Genomic DNA, 24449 nt, shown 5'->3' on the forward strand with positions numbered 1-24449 from the left:
TTGTCAGGACAAAAAAACACCTTGCTTAACTTGCACAAGGAGAAATGACCTTGCAACGAGGGCAGGGTGCTTACGGTGAGGAGCAACTGCATGGAGGGACAGTGCAGCTACCCACACAACCCGCGTGCAGACCTGAGCACACCCAGCTGCCAGCCCCTGTGCCATGCTGACGGGAGAAACGCGTAACCCACAGCCCCTTCCCAAACACAGTACGTCTCAAACAGTGGCCTGCAGAATGGAGTACTTTGCAGAAACCTCAAAAAAAAAAGCACAAGGGATGAACTTGTGCTAAACAAGGGACCAAGTGCAGCTGCTTTAAACGATGCTGAATGCAAAGGCCACAGAGCCGTGCCAGAGGGGAAGCCCTCGCTGCTTCCCACCGCTGCTCTCAAGGCATTTCAGAACAACATACTCAAAAATGCGAAAATAAACCAGAGAGTCTATCGAGGAGTCTAAAGCAGAGCTTTTCTTAGGGTCTGCTTGGCATTTCCTTCAGGACCAAGTGAAGGCTGGATTGGATGAGTTAGTCCCCTAAAAATGTGTCATCTGTCCCTCTGGTAGAGAGCACCCCCTATGCATTTGCAACCTCCAGTCACTTCCTCCGTAGCCAGCTGACTTTCTTGACTTAGAATTGACAGAAAGTCACTAAATAACACAGCCAAGGGGTGTGTTATTTAAATAACAAATACCGGGTTGAAGGAATAAAGGGTTGAAGGAAGCCTGAAGAGAGAAATCCCCTCATCCCCATTGCCTCCCACTGCTATCCTCCTACACGGGTCAGCGCTCTGCTCGTCTGAAACCAGCAGGACAGCCCTTGGAGAAAACATGCCTCTGTACAAGCAAGGCAGGCAGTGTCAGGACTGAGGAAGAACAATCCTCCTACATGCCAGGAAGGCAGGAAGCTGCAGCATGCAAACACAGCGGAGATGGAGCTGGCACGTCCTCACTGGGGGAGCTGGCTAGAGGGGCAACTACAAACATACACTCTCCACCTTGGGAAGGGCCGCTGGAAAGAAGCAGGGAGGCTTACTCTGTGAGCATTGCTGGGACACTTACATCCAGGAGCCCCCCATAGCGGAAGATACTGAGCAGAGAGTGCACGTGGCTCTCACTGGTGAAGTAGAGCCGCGTCCGAACGTGGCGACCTGGTGACAGAACTCCTCTTGAGTACCTAAACCAAAATCAGCCCAGGGTTACTCACAGCCTGCCAATGAAGTGTCATCTATCACACAGCAGCATTTCCACATGCTTAACGGAGTAAGATAACACCACACTAGGAACCGTCAAAGAGCAGCAGGAACAGAACAAACAGTGAGAGCATCAGGCACAGAAGCAGCAAGTTTTGTCGTATCCCAATGGAGACACATGGTGGGGCAGAGGTGGCCTCATCATACCACCACTTGCCCCTTGCAGAGACAGGGACGAAGGCACCACCATCCAACTACAAAGGGTGTAAGCTTCTGTGGCACCATACTCCTGCTCCACAGTCTCAATGTGTCTTTCCATTTCCCTGCCAGTTCCAGAAGAACCAACATGCCTCCCTCTTGGTGCGTCCTTCAGTGTTTGTTCAGAGCCTCCTTCCACACCACTACACTCTTCTGGCACGGCTCCCACACACCGCTCCAAAGCTGCCCTCCCCACCAGCAGCTGCGTGCAGCACAATCCTTACAAGGGATGTAGTTTGTTGACAGACTCATCTTCATGGGTTCTCTGTAGGTCCAACTGGATCTTTTTAATGAGAGGAAGACAAAAGCCAATAGCAATCTCCAGTTTTTCCTCCTTATTAATCCCATATTCCTGCAGGAACAAAACAATAGATACCCTTTGAGCCCTGGTTCTTTGCCGCATCCTCACACGAAAGGAGGCTGGACTTCAACGGTCCTGTCCGCAAGCACTACGGTTAAGCAAGGACAGAAAGGGAAACGCCACTCAGCGCCTTTCTCTTATTTTTTCCCCATGTATCGCAAAGGGTAACAGAGACTCCTCTGAGAATCCCAGTCTGTCTAGACATGACTGTCAGTATTCTTCCAACAGCTGAGAGGCACAGGTGCCATCAAGGAACCTCCTCTCATGACACACAAACTTATACCCTGACCTGGCATGAGTATTAATGCAATGACCGCTATTTGCAAAGATAAAACTTTAAGAGCTACGCTAGAAACAGCCAAACTGCATCTCATGAGGAACACTGTGAAAAAGCTTAAGACCACGTCTGCTCTACACGTGCAATTGGACCTTGCCGGTAGAAGCCTGTCCCATGCAAACGAAGCATTTATCCAGAAGTAGGACAGAACAATGGTGAAGGCAGAGATCCATTGCACGTGGCGCTCCTTTCCCCTCCCACGTTCATGGGCAAAAACTTTGTGAGAAGCAAGCCAACTTTGTAAATTGAACAAGTTCTCGTTTGACAAGAATAACAAATTTTCCAGAACAAGCCTCCACTTTACCACAGAAATCTCTCTTCCCCCGTACAATCTTACGTGTGGAGAATGGGACGTTGCTGTAGCGCACACACGCAGCTCGACGCCGTGCTGTAACACACTACGATGAACACAGAAAAGCTGCTGCGTCAGCTGTTCGTTATTCTGACGCTGCCAGAACCCTCACCCAGGAAGCAAGCCCTGCCACATCTTAAGTCATAAATGGTTTTGGCCTTATACAAAGACTAAGAGATATATCTGAGAAATACCTGTAATACTCTGCCTTGAGAGTTAACGTGCAAGAGAATCAAGAGGAAACAGACAGGGAAAGGGGTCAGAAAGTGACACCACAGACATGGTCACACAGGCAGGACAGGCTATACCTGGGGTATGATCACATCTGCCAGGGCTTTGGAGAGTTTGAAGAGTTCAGCTGTGCCTTCCAGCTTCAGTGCACAGTTGTGCTGTACGTCATACTTGATGCAGTCATAGATATCAGGGATCTTGCTGATGTCGTAACGCCCGTTCTTCATGCGGAAATCTCGCTCCAGCTTACTCCAGCGTTGCAGCATCAGTTCTAAAGTCTCACTGTGGTACAGCTGCAGGTCTAAACAGCAGAGAACACCAGACCACACTGACATCCTGACTGCTTCTGCCCAGATTTCAAGGGACAGCTGTGACTGACTTCTCCCAGCACAGAGGGGCTCCGACTATCATGTCACCCACAGGAATCCCAGACTGGAAAAGCCACTGGACCCGTTGCAGAGTTTTAACCTGCAGCAATACACTACTTCGGAAATACTTGAGAAGACTGAGACTGATTGCCTGTTGGCTTACGTCTGCCATAAATCACGTGAAATGTCCCACAGATGCCTTTTTAAAACCTGTGCGTTGTTATTAGGAAAGTTCTTAAGAGATGAGCAAACTGTGACTGAAAAACTTGCTGTTTATAGTCTTGGGCTCCCCCCCAGGAGATGCTTGGAAAAATCAGGCATACCTCTCCAGGCTATACTGCTGCTCTTTACATCCACTCTGAACCCAAGATGCACATATGATTTCCTTTACATGACAGCTCTCTCTAACAGTAGCAGAAAGCAGAATAGGAGCCTTCTACACCAATAGCAGATACAGAATTTAACTTCAGAATTTCTTTACTACAGACAAACATAAACCATAGTGGTGTTTGGGAGCTCTGAAGATGTAGCAATAAATGAATCTGCACCAGACCCTTTCCTGATGCTCACCTGCAGATTTTGGGTCTTCCAGACGTTTTCGTATCTGGGACGTGAGGTTCTCAATCAGGGCGAACACCTGGTTACAGACCTCTACCGGGTTCTGGATAAACGTCATGGAGTTGAGCAGAGAAGCACTGCCTGTAGGTGCTAGCTGAGAGGAGGTACCGGTAGAGATCAGTTAGTATCTTTACAAACTGGGAACACAAAATGTCTGCCCTTTGCAGCTGTACCACTTTCTGATCAGGTACACAAGTTGTGCCCCCAGCTAGGTGTAGTATGCTGGCCTGTTCCTAGGGGTAGTTAGGCATGTTTTAAAACCTTCCTCAGGACCGACCTCAAAAAGAGCAAACAACTGCTCCCTTCAGATCAGACCTCCCTCCACCTACAACATCCACTCTTGTCCCACTTTGCTTCTCTGATTGAGCAGAAGGGCTTCATAGAAGTTTTAAGTAGTTCTTTGAGGTGAAAAATATATTCCTTAATGGTAATGGATTTCAGTCTGGTAATCAGATCCCAAAGTCCGGGAAAAATAGTGTTTTGGGGACTTGTCAGAGAAGCAGCTATAGTGCTCTTACTGGTTGCTGTGCTGGATGCAGCCCACGCTCCCTTCTCTGCAGTTATCAGACACTGATAGGAGCACAAAAGGGTTTATATCCAAAAGATCTGTTCACACATGCACAAAGCACAGATCTAGAATATGGCAAGGCATACTCCCTCTCCACGGCAACTGGGGCTGTTCTGGGCAGCATGCAGTAAACCACGAGAACTCTTCTTTTAGCACCCCATGGGAATAAAATGCACTGGGACTTCTAAAGGGTACCATGACGATTCTTGAAGGGAACGGTGGAGAAGGGCAGGGGCTATTACCCCCCCAAACCCTTCCCTTTCCCTTCTTAAGTTCTGTTTATATCCTGTAATTTTGACCAGAACTGATCTCAGACTAACCAAACTACTGTTCACACAGCAGCAGGCTTCACGTCGAACCACTGGAGCAACGCTATTCTCCTTCCAGAGACAGGAAGCAATAAAGTCACCTCGGTGCTTTACCTTTTCGTAATCCTCTTCACAGAACTCGGCATCCTTCTGCATGATTTCATGCAGTCGTGCCTTCACCCTGTGTTGACAGCTGCTAAGGGAATCACTGTCACTGTCCAGGAGACCGTTCATGTTGGCACTTTTCACCATTTGCACCAGGATGGGGGTCAGCTCTCCTTCCAGGGCCAGCAGACCCTAAAGCAACACAGAAAAAGACTTCAGTTATGTGCAACCCAACCAACAAACATTTCTGGTAGTTTCATGGTGAGCCATCAGTCAACCTGATTGAAATCTCAACTGTCCTTGAAGAGCAGTTTCACAGCCGCAGCAGCTACGGTCACCAGTGATGCTGGCATGCTTCTAGAGCTATCTGAGGCAAAAGCCCAGCTCTGCCTGCAGCAGCCCCAGATTTGTCTAGGCAATTGTTGAGCAGCCAACGCAGTTTGCTGGAAAATGTTGATACAGCAGAGGCTCTGAAGAACAGCTGAAGTCACCACGGGATTCCCCTCAGCTCGAGCTTTAACTGCAGATGAACCTGTCTTCTCTCCAGCCCCCACCCCACACTGCACCAGAGACGTTTTTTTCCCCTTTTAAATCCAGCCCTCTGGCTGGGCAGTCATCCAAGAAACTCTCGTTCTGCAGGCAATTAATACTCAGCAACAGGTCTGATGTGCCCCACCATCAAACACCAGCACTACTCCATAACCAACTCTGTCTCCAGTCAGAGTCCTATCCTGGACAGGACACTAAAGGTAACAAACGTGTGCAGCTACACTGGATTCCCAGCACCGCCCCGTACACTTGCTGTTTGCACAGTGTACCACCGTCCTCCCAAGAGAGGGAGAAGTTCCTAGAACGGCTCCTTCCTCATCACCAGAGGTTTTCCTTTAGAACTGGCATATTTCAAGACTAATGCAGCAGACTAACAGACGCCCAAAAGAGAGGAAGGACCTTTGCAAAAGCTGCTGCTGTCATCTGAACACGTCCCTCGTCCGAGGCGTAGATCTTGAGATCATGACGGTAGGTGCTGTGCAGTCTGAGCAAGCCGCATCCAGGGAAACCAGCGTAATCACCTGAAACAGAGAGCAAAGTCAAAATTAATATGCTGACACCTGCAAAACTATCAGCTGAATATACTGCTTTAGACAACAAACTCTATCACGGTAACAAAGTTACATAGAGAATTAATCACCTTCATAGCCCACATTCAGGCTACTCCAAAATAGACAGTTCTAGCCATACGTCACGACTAGAAATCCAATTCAGGCTTCACTTAACTTGGAAAAGTTCATTTTGAGGAAAAAAAGTGAGGATTCACCAGTCAAGTCTGATGCTGCCCAAATTCTGCAGCATCCCTTTCTGAACAGTCCGTAGTCGTCCTGCTCGTGTGAATACCCCTCTGCAGGATAAAGACGCACACAAAAAATGCCTCCTCCTACTTGTTCCCTGCAGGACAGCGGGCACGGCTGCCACCAGAACTGCAGGCAGAGCTATTCAGCAGGGAGGCACCCGGCTTCCAAAGCATACCCTGTAGAGCTACGATTACCTTGTGGCACAAAACACCAGTTTATTTACGATGGCTGAGTCAGCCACAGGAGTCAGATCAGTAACGGGAGACAGTAACTCATGCAGCTCTTGAGCCTAGCCCTCCAAAGCCAGCACAGTGGTGACTAATTGGCTGCTGCCTGGAATCCCATGATGATTTTGAGCAGTAGTCAGTCACATTGCAGGCGAAGACGGGAAAACTATTCCCAGCTCTGAGCTCACAGCTCAGGGAAACGCCCTTCTAAGGCGAGGACAGACACTTCACTGTAGAAGCTTAACAGGTTGGTTAAGCTTGACTTCCCTTTGCGAATCCATGCTAGACCACTCCCAATCACCTTCCTGTCCTTCATGTGCCCAGAAATGGTTTCCAGGATTAGCTTCCCAGGGACTGTGGTGAGGCTCCCATCCCCTGGATCCTCCTTCTTGTCGTTTTTGAAGGTAGGAGCGACATTTCCTCTCCTCCAGATCTCAGGCACCTCCCCCAGTCCCCACAATCTTCCAAAAATAATCTAGAGTGGCCTCGCAGTGACATCTGCCAGCTCCCTCGGCACTTGTGGGCGCGTCCCACCAGGCACCAGTTTGCCTAAGTATTCCCTCACCCCATCCTCTTCCACCAAGGGTAACTCTTCCTTATTCCAAAAGGAAATCTTCTCCCATTCAATTTAAATTAGCTTAATTAATTTGAAATTTAATTAATTAAATTGAATTAATTAAACATACAAGTCAAAGATAAGGAACATCCAATACTGCTCTCATCAGATCGATACAGTAGCAGTGTATTACCTCTGACTCTTTACTTGGATGAAAAAGGCAATCTCAGCCTTTTTTTTTGCCCTTTGGGATCTTGTTGATCTGAGTGGGTACTGAATGCTTTTCAGAGTCACAGAATTACAGTGGAGAAAATATGGAGAAATTACCTTCCTATTCTCCTGTCTCAAGGCAGAATTATCTGTGTTCCAAGACAGATTTCCTCTGTTCTCTGCACCTGACCTAAATTCCTTGTTAATCATACATAAATTTTGAATCATATTTGCTGCATCAGAATGTACCTTATCAGAACGGCTTCTCATATTTGAATACTGGCATGTCAGTTGAAAGAATGCTGTTGTGCTCCAAGACATACTCAAGTTTAACCACTGCAGCAGACATCTCTCGCCAGCCTAGGGATGGATCTCTGGGGGCAAAACCCACTTGAATTATTTATCCTTACCAGGTCAACTCAACAAAACCAGCAATGACCTGAGTCACACAGGCTGCACTCAGCCCACGGAGTCTGCGCATCCCTCGCGCCGGTGATTAGTCACTGGGGCTGGGCAGGCTGGCACAGTCAGAGGACAGGACCGGAGACAGGCGGACAAAGCTTACCTTGGCCCCCAGGGTACATACAGCGAAAGGCTCGCCCCAGCTCTTCTGCCTGGACTCTGCCTGCTGGTGTCAGCTCTCCACCCCATTTAAGCACCAGGAGAAGGGATGGGGAAGATTCTCGGCGAGCTTCTAGGAGACAAACAGGTACTGACTACATCAGATCTCAAAGCTGAGCTTGCAGGGGGAGAGGAGGGGAGGAAGAAGAGGTTGTCATCAGCACCTTGCAAAGCTTTCTCAACACAAGCCTGACCCAAAATCCCCAGGAACCAAACCAGCAAGTACGAAATTAACAGTCACTACTTTTAGAAGGTATAGGCTGACATTCATGAAATTGGAAGCATAGGCCCTGTGGCACCATCCGGGGTACATTAGTACAGTGCATTAGGCATTGCTCCAACCCTTCACACGATGTGAGCAAAGATAAAGACACGGGTTGCTAATTTTTCTTGTATGTCCAGAGGCCTATGTAGGTGGGATAGCTGCACGTGCTCTTGAACACCAGGCTTGAAGATCATGGCAGTAACATCAGGTTTCTTTACCTTCATCTTCACTTGCAGCTTTTGGATGTCCATGAGGCAGGTAGGTCAACTGAACCTTACGGTTAATGCCAGAAAAATGTCCATACCTGTCACAAAGAGAGGGAGGAAACAAATTTAAACAAATCAACTCCACTCAGCCTTCGCCCAGAGGTCCCTCGGCAGCACACAGCAAAAATACAGCACAGGCAAGAGACTTTCTGCTGTAACACGATTGCCACAGAACACGAACATTTTTGCCATCTACCTGTGACCCAGTACACACCCCCAGATAAAGTCAAACAACTGCCCCAAATGAAATTCAAAGACCCATTTACTTGCCTGCTTTTCAGCTGACAGCACTCTGTGCTCTCATATCCCAGTGAGGCTTTAATCAGCCTTAGTTAATGTCTATCTACATCTTTAACAAGTGAATTAATGAGATCACAGAAAAACAATCTGCCAGCCGCTCTGAGGATAACCGCATCTATAATGGGCAGAAAGAGCAAGGGAAGGAATCATAGCAAAAATTCATCTCGGTGCTCCACAGACACGGCTCCAACACAGACACTGCCTGCGTATGCCACAGCGAGCTGGGGTTCTGAGAGAAACCCTTCTTTTGTTTATAAATGCCAACACCACCATATGGCCTTTTATTTCAGCTGTACGAAACCCAAGAGGACACAAACATCTTTTCATGTTTTCCAAGTTCCTTTTTGTTCAACTTTTGGCACCAGGACAACCTTATTTAAAACAAGATTTGTTCCGAATTTATCAAAATCATATCAACATGGTCCCTACAGGAGTCCAGTTCCCCTCCCGCAGCAAAGGGAGCTCAGTTTTGTCTCAAGTTGTTAAGCCAAAAACCAGACACACTTGTGTCCTGGTTTCAGCTGGGACAGAGTTAATTTCCTTTCTAGTGGTTGCTGTGTTTCAGATTTGGTACCAAAGGAATGTCAATAATGCATATGGGTTTAGTTATTGCCAGCTATTGTTTATATTTTTCAAGGACTTTTTCCGCTTTGTGTAGAAGCTGAGAAGGAGCCTAGACAGCAATGGAATGGCAATGGAATATTCCATACTGTAGGCACCTGCTCAGTACATAAACAAGGGTTGGCCGGGGGGCCAGGAACTCGTGAATGCTGCTCGGGACGGTGCCAATTCACTGAGTGGTGAGAGTGACTTATGTCATTATTATTACTATTTTTCCCTTTTCTGTTATTGTTCTATTAAACTGCCTTTATCTCAACCCATGAGGTTTTTCCCTTTCCCTTTATCCTCCTTTTCTCCCTCTTCTCCCCATCCTTCTGGGGAAGAGGGGTGACTGAGCAGCTGTGTGGTCCGAGCTGCCGGGTGGGGTTAAACCACGACAACTTGGAACAACAGTCAGCAGTGGTTTTGATGCCAATGAAAAAATGTTAAGCGCATGGCACCTTTCAGGTACAGCTGCTAACGGGGGATGGAGGAGAATCCGACCTCTGGGGAGCCAGCTGTCCAGGACATCGGCAGCACAGCTTGTTTCTACATCGCATGCTGACCCACGATGCCGACAAACTCACAGTGCCCCGAGACATGAACCCTTACATCTCCAAGACGCTCTTCAGCTGTTCCAGTTTGGATTTCCTCTCCTCAATCTCGCAATCGCTGTGGGTTCCCAGGTCCACCACAAGCTGCCGCGCAATGTCCAGCACCTCCTGTTGGAGAAGCATCCAGCAAGTCTGCCTCAGACTCACCACCATACTCTTGCAAGGCCTCCAGATGGCTTCACCCAGCACCACATTCACCCAGACACTCGTCAGAAACACGTCATTTCATTAGACACAGCTCAGGCAGGACAAACTTTCACATCCCCACCCTGTGCTCCAGCCCTGTTCAGAACCAAGCAGGTGCCTCTGACTGCCCCACTCCCAAGCCTGGACCCATCTTCCACCAGAGGCAACCACAGCAGATGGACAAGCTGCATCAGGTCACCCCCAACCTACAGTCCGCATCAGCCAGGAACAGTTTCCATTCTGCTCTCATACCATCACCCAGCTGAGTGCGCACGGGGTGGGGGATGGGAAAGGGAGTGTTTGTGCGACAGACTGTTGCCCTTTTGAGGGTTTCCACCCTTCCAAAGAACTGTATCGCTCTGGGATGCGTATTACCTGCATGTCCCACACAGTAACCCCAGAGAGGACTCCCCTCACCTGTAGCTGTTCTGGTTTCTTCAGCTTCAACTTCCCTGTCTTGTAGCCATCATATTTCTCAAATAATTCAAAGAACCTGAACAGACAACAAAGAACTCTGATCCATTTTCTGCTGTTTCAATGCTACAAGGACTGTCATCCCTACATATGCATTCACACTCTGTTCTTCAGGGAGAACCAGCAGGCCCACTGGTCCCTTCCTGTGCTTCAGAAATGCTGAAAACAAGTGTTTCCAGCTGCGGTATGAAAAGGAAGCAGTCACTCGCTTCCCATCTAGGGGGCACTTCCCTTTGCAGCACCTAGCAAACCTTCACTCTTTCTTCCAGACTTCACACAGAAGGTGCCAGGATCCTTATGGGGAAAGGGGACTCCCTCAACTGGGCAGAAAGTATTTGCCTGAATGAAGCCAGGAAAAAGCACTGCCTCCTGTGCACTCAGCCCTTCTGCTCGCCCTCCTCACTTCCCGGCGGCACAGCGTCTTCTTGCCTTGACTCTTACCGGGGATGTTTAACTTCCATCTTCATCTTCTGCTTTGGGGTGCGGTCTCCATGCCGGATGACTGCAATAACACAACGAAGCTCCATCCTGGGGAAACACAAGATACACCTGACAAATGTGTCCCTATGCTCCAGAACTGACACCAGAAAGTACCTTCCCGTTGTTCATTCAGTTCCTTCCTTTTGACAGCTGCTTTCCTCATCACTGGCAGAACTTCTCCCAGACTAAACTAGGCACAAGTGCCAAGGCTGTAAAAGCAGCCAAAGTACTGCAGACGCGACCAGGTCATCTGGTTTCCTATCAGGGAAAAGCACCACAGCACCACGATATGACAGGAAGAACCACATCTGCAGCAGAAAGGACCAGGCTGGATGTTACAGAAACCACAGAAACACAATCATGAATTGTGCCAAGCTTGTTTTCATGCCAAACTTGTGTAATGTTCACAGGACCACTTAAAAAGACCCAAGAAAAAAACAACTTGATTCAGAAAAATGGTTATGCAGGTGGAGTCCTGTCTTTGAGCAGCCAATAGAGCTGTACATAGAAAGATCCCATAGCAATGAGCCACCTGCAGGAATCAGCAGTTAGGCTGGCTAATTTCAGAAGGGCTACATGAGTTTGCCTTTTCAGATACTACAATATCCCACTATTTCTTATAGGATCCCAGAGAAACAGGGATGGATTCTATCAGTCTCACTGTCACAAGGTGTCATTGCAGCCCGCAGTCCTCCGAGCTGTGCAGGGTTTGTGTGTGCCAACTTTTTCCAAAGGATCACACAGTAAAGGAAGAATGAATACATACTCTCGGTCTACCTTTTCTGGAGAACCTACTTTATTCACTTCATACAAGTGTGCTGAGGATCACAAAGAAACTTTTGCCTTTGGTCTTTTAGCCTTATGCGGTGGAAAACTAGTAAAGCCAATAGCATCAAATGAGGGTCTGCCAAGTGTACAGGTAATGTGAATACTTCAGCTATTTGTTTTCCACCTATTTCACTGGCAGCTCAACACACATTTTCTCCGAGTAGCAGCCTACTGAACAGAGCACCAGCTACAGCGATGCCCCAATCTGTTTCCTGTGCTGGTCAAGAATGTGGGCCTTCTGAAAGCCATATGAGAAGTTTCTGTCATACCTGCAACAACTGCTTGTCTGCATTCATCAAACCTACGACTAATTTACCATCTATCACCCCTTCCATGTGCGTGGCTAAGCCTTTCCACAGGCATTTCAGGGTTGCAACCAACACAGCAGGTGGAGAACGCCATGCTGCTGGGTGATGTCAGTCCCTCGGAGGGGGTTTGCACCTTGTCCCTCACGTAGCCATCACTGTCATTCTTTGAGAAGGTGGCAGGTACTCACATGGTGCCTGAAGTTGTGGGGACAATGGGAATGTCTTCTGCCTCTGTTGGGATGGACCAGGGAATGTGAAACTGGGGAGCCAATTCCCGCATGATTATATTTCTGGAAGAAATTAGAATACACAACTCACAAGAAATTTGATTCGTAGAATCACAGAATCATTTAGGTTGGAAAAGACCCTTGGGATCATCGAGTCCAACCATCAACTCCACTCTACAAAGTTCTCCCTTACACCATATCCCCTAACACCACATCTAAACGAGTCTTAAACACACCCAGGGATGGTGACTCCACCACCTCCCTGGGCAGCCTATTCCAGTGTCTGACCACTCTTTCTGTGAAGAATTTTTTCCTAATGTCCAGGCTAAACCTACCCTGTTGCAGCTTGAACCCATTCCCTCTTGTTCTGTCGCTAATTACCAGTGAGAAGTGACCAGCACCAACCTCTCTACAATGGCCTTTCAAGACGTTGTAGAGAGCGATGAGGTCTCCCCTCAGCCTCCTCTTCCTCAAACTAAGGATTCCCTTGGTTCTCCACCTCCTCCTTACTGGTCCAGCTGAAACACTTGAAGAGAGTCACAGAATTTCTCCTCGCCTTCCTCTCAGAGACACCTATCACACCATGGCCTAGTTAGAGCACCCCAGAGAGACATCAGTTTCCCTCACATCACCAATACTGCAGCTGGGCTTAGCACCCAACGAAAAGTCCTGTAAGACACATCTAGCTGTAGACAGAGACAGCTAGTGCCAACGCAGGCAGGAAATCCAGGGGATAAAAACAATTAACCCATTCCTCCCGGAGCAAGCTTTCACCTGCTGAACAACTGTCCCGATATGAACCACCTGCAGACTTCTCCGACGTACTGATCAGGACTCTGCATTCATTTTACTTTGCTATGAGTTCCCTTACTCGCTGTCAAAACTTGAATTTTACATACCCGAGGATTTTGGCACAGTCATCATAATACTTCATAGAGTTCTTCACAAAACTGAAGCCATTCACATCGCACACGAAAGAGTGTCCGTTTGCCCGCAGGAGGTCAAACCCGCACACTGTTTGCTGCAGGAGGAAGCAGAGGACACGGGACTCGGGCGTGCTGCGAGGGAGCACAGCAAGGGAGCGGCAACTGCCCAGCCCCGCGGGGCACGCAGCACACGCTGCCCAGCTCCGCTCTGCTGGCGCTGCGGCCATCCTCCACTCCATGAAGTGTGAAAATACAGCCACTAGCCAACAGTAACCGGCCCTTTAGAGGAATCTTTACACCCTCACCACTGTATCAAAGGACCAACTCACGAGCCCCCGATTCAGCCGTCAGGGCCACCCCTCTACCCCCCAGAGCTCTAAAGGCTTAAGACAGAGCAGCTCCTGGCTCTCCTGCTCTTTCTTGCCTCTAAATCAACTGTTTTGAACCAGACTGACAAGTACAGACAATAAGTGGTGCAGGCAAAGCCATCCACCACTATGTGGAAGAGGCCATAAGGCAGAACAAGCCCACAGCCGTATCGGCACAGCACAGGCTGCAGATGGCAGCAGGGGCAGGAACACGTAGCCAAGTGCTGCTTCTGTTGATATTGCTGAACACGTCACATAACCATACCTAGACTCACACACTCTTCCGACTTGTAAAATAGAACACAAATGTGCACCAAAGCCAATTCAAAAATAGAACAAAAAAAAAAAAAAGAAAAACAGAAGAAAAGACCAAGCTTCATGGCCAGCAGGACCAGCTGCACCCAGCCCCCAGAGAGGGCAACTGGCATCAGGCATGGAAGACTGCCACACCAGAGACATCGGGGGAACGGAGCTCAAGTCTTAACACTGACTGAGATTCGAATCAGACATTCGTGGAGTATCCTGCTTGCATAGGAGAGAAAACACAGACCTTAAAGGCTACACAGACTTTCCGGGCAACCAGCTTCTCCATGGCAGTCAGCATGACTGGGTAACGGATTTCTTTCCCTTCGCTGTCCCGTTCAACCTTCCCATCCAAAGCAGGGGATTTGCGAGCCTCTGCATGGGCATAGTCCGGCCCAACAGTGTACACCTGGGAAGAGAAATAGTTACACCTGACATAACCACCACGACTAACTACAGCTTCCAGAAGGTATTTGCACTGCAGACACAGAGAAGAAGATGGGATGGTCTCAGGCGCTCCTCCTGTCATGACCTAGAGAACACCTGCTCCCCGCTTTGGGACCCAAGCTGCACAGTCAGCACCTCTCGGCTTAAACAGACGCTCCAGAATCTAAGCAGGACTACGCAGGACTGCCCACCCTTCAGCCACCCAGGTCTAGAGAAGGAAGGAGCCACTCCAGGCTTTTCCTTACCTTTACGTCAGTGCCATCTGTAGGCATGAACTCCTCATAAATGTACGAGCCCGTCTTCCTCACACTGCTCTCCGGGGAGTACACGCTGCTCCGGCTGCCGATCTGAAAGCACAGAACAAAGACCTCAGGGAAGAGTGTGGGGCTTCTTTTCTGAGACAGAAAAATAAAAAGCATAAATTTAATCCCTTATGTAGTGAATTAGCAGAACGCCTCTCAGAACCCCCAGCTATTACAGCACACTTATTTATGGAGGACAAAAGAGACTCCAGAACGCAGACAGTAGGTATGTCCTTTTCCAGGCTTTAAAGAGGAGAAAAGTTATTATATACCATTAGGTTGACTCTGGTCACCACAAGGATACGGAACAAACAACAGTGGATAAAGACCTAGAAAGTAAGGACCCTAGCTAATATGCAAATGAAAATAAATTATTATAATCAGACCAATTTAACTTTCTTCTAGGACAGCTGACTGATCTTATGGACAGATGATGATGTTGTTTTCATTTTTAGTAAGGCTTTGGATACAACCTCGTGGCATGCATGTGTGTTAGCTAAGGAAACAATAATTTTAAGATTATTAATGGCAAATATGTAACTGATTGGAAAAAAAATTCATCACGGCTATTAAGTGTTTGCTGGCAAAGTAGAAGAAGTAAGTAAGGGCAGATTCCCTGTGGAATCTAGGAATAAATACTGCATTTATCACGTTTGCAAGCTATACTAAGCTGAGAAGGGCAACAATGATGTTAGAGGACAGGAACATAAGTTTTTTAAAAAATAATCATTTTGATAAACTAAGGAAGTGATCCGGAAAAAACAGCATGCAATTCAATGAGGGACACAGTTCTCCGTGACTGCTAGGCAGGACACGGGTCAAACAGAGGATGGGGAAGGCAAAGCACTACCACTAAAATATGTCCTTCCGCGATTCCAGGTAGATGGGGTTGAACTAAAAGTGCTAAGAAGGTCTAGATTTCCCCAACACAAAGCCTTCCTTTCCCCTCAGCTGCCCCAACACTCCCTCCTGAAGCCACATGGCTCTCAGAGCCACAGATCTGTTGATTCCAACACCAAAACTGAAATCTCCATCCTCACCTTCCGGAAGAGCCGCTGGCTGCCCCCACCTGCTGACGTCGGGTAGTAAATATACACATTATGGTCTTCAGCACTGACCGGCTTCTCTACAAATGGCTTTGGGAAAACAGCTCCGTTTACCTCCACGTGGTCCTCTCCTTCTACCAAGTTGCACTCTGAAGACAAAGCGCAGCAGCAGCATGTCAGGAAAGGGTGAGACAGCCCTAGCATGGAGCCCTTCGGTCCCGGCCTGTAGCCAGTTTGGCTGTTGGGACCTCCGTCCGCAAAAAACAACAGACTCGTGAATCTGGCTTCTTCAAGCTGACTGTCAGTACCTGTTCTCTGCAGAATATCTCTAATAGCCCAGCATGTGAAAATGGCTTTCAGTAAAGCCTGGACACTGACCTTCTGGTCTGTCAGGGTCTCGATTGAGCACTGCATAGCGGGGCAAGTCTATTCCCTCTTCTTGAAGGATCCGATACACTTCGCGCCTGTAGAGGACAGAAACAGTGTCAGAAGAGTCTAGAAGGTCCTCAGTACATGCCACTGATGAAGAACAAAGTCAGATGAACACAAAAAAGCCCCAAGACAGAGAGCAAATACTTCTCAGCACGTGCTCTCCAGAGAATACCTATGGGCTATGGGGCATGCCTCTGTCCTGCTCCAGAGATGCCCCAGAGTAAATCTCTACCTGGCTTAAACATGGATACTCATTTACTAGCACAAGCCCAATCCTCAGCAGCGCACGCCGCTACCCAGACCTGCCCTTCGAAGGGCGCCCGTCACGCTAAGCTGCCCAAGGCCCAGGCCAGGCAGATGCAGCAGAGCCTCTTTTCATCTGATGTCAATGGGAAAACTGCAATTATTTCACTGGAGTTACACCCTATCCTGCCTGTCAGCCCCCACAGGAACACTGCGCACAACCCACAGACGTGGCAGGAGGCTGGGGTCTGGCATGAGCCCTACCCACAGGCAGCCAAAGCAGTCTGGCTGTGCGCACTGAAGGACATGCCTGCTGGCTGCCTTTACCAACAGCTGACTGAGAAGCCTCTTGAAGTGTCTGACCAACATACCTTCCTCAGAATGAGACCAATTTCTGCCCCAGAACCCCATCCCACTGCTTGGCTCTCCTACTCAGAGACTAGTCTTTTTGTCTTAGTCGCGGCCGTCTCATTCTGTGAGATCTCTTCCACTTCCTACTTCATCCAGCCATTCCTTACAAGACGTTTGCACCAGAAAATGAAACATGCCAAGTCTCAATGGTTTTATCCCCAAATCTATTCCCCTCCATGTTTTGGATAAACAATCCCTAAGGGCTGCTAAGGTCCCCTTCCTCCCCACCTCACGCATTTGCTTGTGGTCAGGAAGACAAAGTTTGCCCAGCATGCTGAGAAGGGAAATCAGACAAAGGAAGAGGGAAGGGGCTTCAGTGGATCACAGACACCTACCTGTCCTGGATATAATACTGCATATCAAGGTCGTTAATCAGAAATGGCTTGCACAGCTTGGCATAAGCAACTGCTTTATCCAGGGGGAATCCTGAAATACAGGGAGAGGGGGAGAGAATGAGTGGAAGCTCCCTTGCCCAGATCTCCAGTAGGCTAAGGCCTGCTGCAGACTTTTTACCTTTGGAGTGGAATGATATCAGGCAGTCACAAGAGGGCCAGTTCTCCACCGGTTCATTCAGAATAACGTCTTCCCCCATAATCACCACTGTGATATACTCAAACTTGCACAGACGCTCCAGAATCTGTGTCATGGGCTTTGACTTGGATTTCTTGGTCATGGCACAGATTCCAACCACAATCTGCCGTTCAGGTGGCTAAGGGAAGACAGGCAACGGTTCAGTACAGCATCGATTACTTTACTGAATTTAAACCACAACAGTATAGAAATGCAGCAAGGCAGAACAAACAGGTGATTTTCTTCCAAACATGCACTCACAGCTCATGACAGACTCGAACACAAACACACTTCCACCTCCCACTAGAGTCCACTGGGGGACATCATTAAGGAGCAGCCCAAAACAACTGCTTCTTTACCAGGTAGTATGTACCTCCTCCTTCTACTGGGCGCTAAAGCTAAGGTCAGAAATAAGTATCGGGCACCTGAACAAGCAGCAGGGGCTGGAATTCCCCGTCATGTTCTCTGGCCCAAAACTCACACAGATAGTTGGTGGACTTAGGCAGGCTCAGAGGAGAGCTGTGAATGTTTCATAGCAAAAAAGTCCAGGAGCTCAGTCTGTTTGTCTTATCTGAGAGAAAATGAAGGGGAGGTAACAAGAGTAAGCAGCTATGAGTAGAAGAGAACCAAGTGCTCTTCTATATATCTGACAAAGTTACACCAAGATCCATTGGGATGGAATTGAGTAAGTCTAAGACAAGAGAGAAGGTGTGTATTTAAAAAGCACTGGTAACCCTAATGGAGGAACAGGCTAAGGTCTGTGGCGGACTTCCCATCACCATCTAGACTAGACATTTTCCTGACAGATTAATTCTGGCCCAAGTAAGATTAAATGTAGTGAGATCACCTGAAGTGCGACACGCAGGACTGCGGGTTACCCAGCACAAACAATTGTGGCTTCAAACCGTATGCTGAGACTTTAGAAGTTACTGCGCTGACTTGCAAAGCCAAGGTTCCACAGCAAAAACAACACCTGGGAAATGAAAGGCCTTCCAAATCCTTCACCACACCTGATAACTAGCTCTCCACTGAGCATAGGAGAACACTGTGTAGGTTTGAAGGGAGCCCATGTGGGCTCCTAAGTTAACGACCCACTTGCCATGGAGAATCGGGGTACAGAGGCAATGGAAATGACCACTGCGCTGGCGTACGGTCCCGGCAATTTGCACAGGCAGCAGCAATGGCCCTGCAGCATCAAAGTCCCACACGCAGAACAGCAAATGCACCATTTAATGTAACACTGAATAGGGGCCAAAAGCAGTCAGGAGCTGGAGATCATTCTCCTTCCTGCGTCCTGTTCCTGGAGATTACAGAGAAGAGTAAACACTGCCTCTCTGCAGACACACATTTGCCCTTTCCACAGTTGCCAGAGTTTTCCTCAGTAATTTCACCAGTGAAACAGAAAGGTTTACAGGATCGTCAGGGTTAAGTTGCTAGGACAAGGAAATCCACTACCGTACCTGAAAAAGGCCTGCGAGCAAACAGGTCAGAATTTACTGCAGCATGCGGCACCAAGCACGGCCACACGACAACGCAATACGCCCTGTCACAAGTGACACTGCCCTTCCCCACGGCTGTGCCACACAACCCGGTGCCATGTCCCCTGTGGTCCTGACTGCCTGTGGAGACCCAGGAATTCTGCACAGATGCTCCAACCCAGAACACCGGGACCTCCTTACCGACTCCTCCTCTTCATCATCTTCAAAGAAATCGGTTTCGTCTGTCTTCATGTTTGATCCCAGAAAGTCTGTCTCATCATCCCTGGAACCAACAACAAATCTGGGAGCAGAGTTCTCTCCCTCACTGGAGGTCGTCAGGGACGACATGGCAGCTTCGGTGGCCGACCATCCCGCTCTGGAATCACAGCGTGCAGAAAGGGATAGAGAAGGTCAGGCGCAGGGGAGCCAGGGGCTGGCTGACGCCACTGGAAGCAGGTGACGGTGGGGCGGGCAGGGACTGGTCTGGCATGAGCGAGCCCAGGGACCGCTGCCCAGCACAAACCGGGGGAGCAGGATGAGACCCCCAGGGTGGGAGGGGGTCCAGGATTCAGGACCATTTTACACAGGCAGCTCCATCGTGCAATTAACCCCTTTGCACCAAGCGAGAAAGGGACAGTGTCACTGATAGCGCTGAAATAATGTAAACCTTACAGTGATGCATGCTCCAAGCCGCTGTCTAAATCATGGAAGGGGACAGTGGACACTCTCGCAGGCTCGTACACCCAAATACATCAACTGGGACTCCAGAAGTTAGGATGAAGCTTAGGACGGTGACGGTGACTTTCCAATTGCCAATTTTCATCCTCTCAGCTCAGGAAGACCTAGAGTAACAGAGAGACCAGTTTGAGAGGCGCAGGAGTTTGCAGGAAGAGGCAAAAGGGAAAGTGGACACGGAGGAAGCATCATCAACGGTTTGGGTTGCGGGAGGTCAGGGCTTCTGGGTTTGCAAGCTGGCTCTGATTTACTCTGCGACCATGAAGGACAATTATCGGGACACAAGCTATGCTTTATAAATGCCAGGGAAGGAGCGTGCCTCGTGCTGTCACCTACAACAGCAGCACTGCCTGCCGCAGAAGTGACAGCGTTTGAAGACACAGTATGCATGACCTGCACACACCAAGGACACAGCTGTTCACCCCTGACCATAGCTGCACACAGATAAATGTCAAGTGGTTGCCCTTTGCTGTGTTTTCCCCAACAATAAAGTGGTGAAAAGCTGTCCTCCCATGTAAGTCCAACCTTGAGGACATTGCGACCACCTCCTCTTATTAAGTACTTCCTAAAAATGGACATGAGACACTCTACCGCTGCTTCTCACGCTCTCACATGATTTCCAGCGCTCCCCAGACTGAGAGTTACTGTATTTCCTCCTCTTTTGAGCATGGTTTCCTTACAGCCAGCACACCGTAGGAGGCTATACGGCCACACAGAGCCGTCAGTTCCCAGCCTGGAGCCGAGGCGGCACACGCTGTGCTGCTGGCAGCGCTGCCACACGGTAGTGAGAACCCCTCACCAGGAACCAAGGAGGGAGACTGCCTGAATCCATCCGAGCAGGGTGGGAACAGGCAAGACAAACAAACACACAGAGCAATCCAGCTGCTTGTGAAATCCTCGCAGAAATAAGGGTAAAAATAAAGCATGCCCCCAGGCAAAAAGGCCGTCTGCGCCCCCAGGAAGGACAGGAGACGTAACAGGTAAGTGCCCGGAGACAACGGTGGAGCAGAAGCACAGCAGACGCAGTCCCAAAGCCGCACTGCTAGGTGCTGGTTTGACAGCAAACTGGTGGGTTATCACACCAGATCTACCGGCGGAGCGACAGCAGCACAACAGAAACCAGGGAGCTGACAAGCAAGCCCCGACTTTGCACCTACCGCGCCAAGGACGATCTCCTCCACCGAGTCCCAGCTCAGGCCAGTCCCCGCCTGTGCTGGCAGACCAGGCTACACAGGCATTCTGCTGTGTGCTCCATATAGCCCTGCTATTCCTACGCGAGGACAAGAGCAGGATTCCCAACACGCTCCAGAACCATTCTCTTTCCTGTGCCCTGCTGCCTCAGCACGCCAGTGCAGAGCGAGACCGTAGCAAGTATGCTATCAGCTTGATGGCTGATGATTTAATGAAGTAAACCATGCAAGAAGAGGAGGAGGGTTATTTTCTCCAATCCCTTACTCTCCCCTCCCTCCTGGAAAAAACAGATCAAGCAGCAGGAAAACCTTTGCCCTAAGAACGAAGAAAGCAGTAAGTTCTCTACATTCCTGCTCCTGTCCCAGAAAAAAGCCTCTGCCTTGCCCTGTAGCTGTTTCTAGAGGCTATGACGTGCCATACTCAAACCAGGTAAAAACCCAGAGGCTCACTGAAGCCGACGGCTGCTGATGCATCAGGCAGCCCCTTGGTGTTAACAGGGAAAACCTCATCACCTCAGGTTGTTTCTGGTGAGGGGAAAGAGAGAGGGTACAACCAAAACCTTTTTCAAGTTTCTTTTTAAAGTAGATCCCTCATTGACTAGACTCTCGATGAAACAGAGCTATTAGCTACAGGCATAACTAAGGCATCTAAACCTCAGACAGACTCTTGCTCTTAAAGGGAAACGGGAAAGCGGAGCTCTATTCTGCTCCCAAAGGCTAAAAACGGGAGGTTTTGCCACCATGCCTGAATGGGCTCCAGTGCTGGGCTACCAAAGAGTCTGTATGCCAGGAGCGTGGCAACTTCCCTTACAGAAGCAGAGTAAGAAGCAGGGTCCCTGTAGAGCACTCAGCCCACACCACCTCCGCACCATTACTTCTCCTCTTCAAACCTGGAGCTGTGAGAGGCACTGACAGTACGCGACGATGATGGTTCTGCACCACTCTCATCACTTCGTGAGCTAACTGGTCCTAGAGGTCACCGTTCAGACCAGCCTCCACTTGCTGAGAGTGCTATGGTCTCACCTTTCACTAATCACAGCAAGAAAATTAAGTGTTGAGTTAATGCTGCTGGCTGTACTGTCCAAGAGGGACAAAGGCATTAACACGGCTCCAGCATACACACAACAAAGGTAAAGATGGTTCTGCCCTTGAATACGGAATATTCAGGTTTGCCAGTCCCATCACGGACACGCAGGGAAGGACACACCAGCCGCTACAGCTAAAGACATTCCCACACTCTCTTCCAAGAAGGGCAGCTGTCGTCGGCTACAGTCATACCGAAGGTTACCGTAATCACCTAATGGCAACCAGAAGCTGCTGACACACAACCTGAAACCGAGATGTAGACCTTGCCTCTAAGTATCCTGGGACTAATTCAGCTCCTTAGACTACCCCGTATTAGTGATAACAGATGAGATAGTAAATCATTTTCCGGTTTCCCAGCAGATCATTCTGGCGCTGCTGAGATAAGGAGGTTCACAGGGTAAAGAGTTATTCTTTGAGCCCCACTTCTGAGGTACCAGAAATTTAAGACAGAAAAAGGTATGATCAGGCCTTGTATTAACTTTGCAGTCAGTGTGCCATTAACCACCGAAAGAGTGGGTTTGGGTGCTGGTTTTCTGTTTTGTATGGGTTTTAAAACAAAGCCTGTTACAGGTGCAGACGCACGACGGAAAGCGCAATCCCTGCGGCAGCCAAACGCGGCTGATGCCATCGCCGGCAGCGGTAGAAGAGGCATCTCTCGGAGCGGAGACGGGAGCCTGAGGGTACCACCACCTGCAGACAGCCCACGCAGGCGACAGCTACAGACCGACAGCGGGGACCTAAGCCAGGTCAGGCACCTGCAGAATTGTAACCTTTAAGAATACACATAGGTGGCATTTTAGAATGCTAATGCTGGCAATGTCTTGTTGAACTACCTGAAACTGCTGTGGGCACTAAGGCAAGCAACCAACCCAAACAAACAAAAAAAACCCTGAAAGTTTAGGCCCTGATGCATGAAGTACCTCCGTATGCATGACCAGTGAAGTACCTCTGCCCAAAGAATTACCCCCATTGTCACAAGGGCTATTTGTATTAAGGTTAATTACATACTTACATACAAAAGGTGAAAGCTGAACTCTTATCATAGACACTTAATTGCTTCAGAAGACAAAGAACACCTATTCCAGAGTTAATAATTAAAAGCTATTCAGACTTGATGTATCAAAGAAAGCTTTCCATGCTGTATTAGCATAGAAGTTCAATGAGTTCACAACCAGGAAGCACAAGTCAAGCTCTAATCGAGCGGCCCCTCCGGCTCCAGCAGCACTTTCGGTACCTCCAGATCCACCAACATCCTCAAACCCGGATAGAGCGCAGCCACCAGGGCGACGGTCTCCTGAGCAGGAGCCCCTTCTGCTAGACAACGCCCTTTGCAAATTTAGTTAAATGTTGGCTTGTCACTTCCATGTCTGGGCAAGCGTTACATTGCTCACACAGCAATTGTAGCAGTAAGACCAATTCTTGCCGTCGGAGGTTGCTTTTAATGAGATTTATGAGATTGTTAAGTGTGAAACTTCACAGTATCAGAATTTCTGAGACTGTAACTGTTAATAAAGGTTTATTAACAAACAGAAGTATAAAATAATACCTTCTAATGTTTTTTAAACAAGATTATGAAGGAGTTTAAAGATGCCTTGGATCTTGAAGGCATAATTCACAGTGTTTGTTGGTTTTGCGTTATTAGCAGGCAGACCGCAGCCTGCCGGCTCGTCGGCCCCGGTTGCCCCCCCGCAGCCCGGCGGCGACGCGGACACACACCCGTCCCGGGGGGCGGCGGCTCCTCCCCCAGGGGCAGCCACGGGGTCGGGACCGGCCGGGGCAGGGATCGGGCGGCACCGACACCGGCGGGGAAACGGCCAGGGCCAGGCCAAGCCGGCCGGGAGGGCCTGCAGGGCCAGGGCCGGGTCCCAGCCGCGCCGATTCTCCCGGGCAGGGCCCGCTGCGCCCGGTGCCGAGGGCAGGCCGCGCCGGGGGCGGCTGGGGCGGAGGGCGGGCCGCGACAGCCCCGCGGGGGGCAGCAGGACGTCAGGCCCGCGCCGGGCTGCGCCTCGCCGGGGGGCCGCCACCGCCGCCACCACCTACTCGGCGCTCCGCACAGCCGCCGACGAGCCGGGCCCAGCGGCGCCGCGTCCGCCACCCCCCCACCCCCCGCTTCTGCCGCCGCCGCCTTCCCTTCGCCTCCCTTCCCGTCCCTGGCCCGGCGCCGCCGCCCCCCCCGGTCGGTCCCGGCGCCCCGGGGACGCCCCGGCGCCCCGCCGGCGGCAGCAGGGGGCGCCACGCCGGACGCCGCCATTTCCCTCCGCTCACCTGCGGCCTCCGAGCGCACCCTGCGCTGCCGGCGCCGCCGCCGGCCAATCACGACCTGCTGACGGCCGCAGCCAGCCAATCAGCGGGGAGGGGGGCGGGCCGGCCGGGCCCCGGCGGGCGCGGCGCGGCGGCCCCTGGCGGCGACGGCGGGCCCTGCTCGGTCGCGCGCACGTGGGGCGCGGGCGGCGCGCCGGGCACCGGCGGCGCCGCCGGGTGCCGCGTTACCACGGCAACTGCGGGGCGCCCCCGCCCTGCCGGAGGAGCCCGGGGAGCCGGTCAGCGTGGCCCCGGCAGCGCCCGCCGCCGCTCCCCTCCCGCCGGCTCTGCGGCGGCGAAACGCGGGCCGGCCCGCGGCGCGCGCCCTGCCCCGCCGGTGCCGCGGGCACGGGGTGCGCGGGGCGGCCGCCCAGTCCCGGCGTGCGCGGGCCGCGGAGGAGCCGCGG

At 50.3% G+C, this 24449-nt stretch overlaps 1 protein-coding gene across 16 annotated transcripts in view; it reads right to left on the minus strand.

The window, feature by feature from the left end:
* The window catches only part of PPIP5K1 (diphosphoinositol pentakisphosphate kinase 1), a 49793-nt gene extending 25660 nt beyond the window's left edge, over positions 1 to 24133 (minus strand). For 12 of the 16 annotated variants that reach the window (XM_074600557.1, XM_074600558.1, XM_074600548.1 and 9 more), the window contains exons 1-22: positions 24007 to 24133; positions 19403 to 19572; positions 18932 to 19106; positions 17196 to 17391; positions 17018 to 17108; positions 15975 to 16060; positions 15591 to 15745; positions 14494 to 14595; positions 14049 to 14210; positions 13104 to 13225; positions 12166 to 12267; positions 10803 to 10889; positions 10305 to 10380; positions 9700 to 9809; positions 8140 to 8225; positions 7601 to 7729; positions 5642 to 5763; positions 4703 to 4885; positions 3665 to 3806; positions 2804 to 3027; positions 1670 to 1797; positions 1057 to 1171 (exon numbers count right to left, since the gene is read on the minus strand). In XM_074600557.1, the coding sequence (XP_074456658.1) occupies positions 1057 to 1171; positions 1670 to 1797; positions 2804 to 3027; positions 3665 to 3806; positions 4703 to 4885; positions 5642 to 5763; positions 7601 to 7729; positions 8140 to 8225; positions 9700 to 9809; positions 10305 to 10380; positions 10803 to 10889; positions 12166 to 12267; positions 13104 to 13225; positions 14049 to 14210; positions 14494 to 14595; positions 15591 to 15745; positions 15975 to 16060; positions 17018 to 17108; positions 17196 to 17391; positions 18932 to 19078 (2565 nt within the window). In that variant the 5' untranslated portion in view covers positions 19079 to 19106; positions 19403 to 19572; positions 24007 to 24133. Of the gene's footprint in view, positions 1 to 1056; positions 1172 to 1669; positions 1798 to 2803; positions 3028 to 3664; positions 3807 to 4702; positions 4886 to 5641; positions 5764 to 7600; positions 7730 to 8139; positions 8226 to 9699; positions 9810 to 10304; positions 10381 to 10802; positions 10890 to 12165; positions 12268 to 13103; positions 13226 to 14048; positions 14211 to 14493; positions 14596 to 15590; positions 15746 to 15974; positions 16061 to 17017; positions 17109 to 17195; positions 17392 to 18931; positions 19107 to 19402; positions 19573 to 20622; positions 20757 to 24006 lie in introns of those variants that run through there. The other 4 variants (XM_074600554.1, XM_074600551.1, XM_074600544.1 and 1 more) reach the window with 2 other exon arrangements.
* Positions 24134 to 24449: the final 316 nt, after the last annotated feature.

This window comes from Larus michahellis, chromosome 9 (genome assembly GCF_964199755.1).
Source record: "Larus michahellis chromosome 9, bLarMic1.1, whole genome shotgun sequence".
In the NCBI taxonomy this organism is placed as follows: Eukaryota; Metazoa; Chordata; class Aves; order Charadriiformes; family Laridae; genus Larus; species Larus michahellis.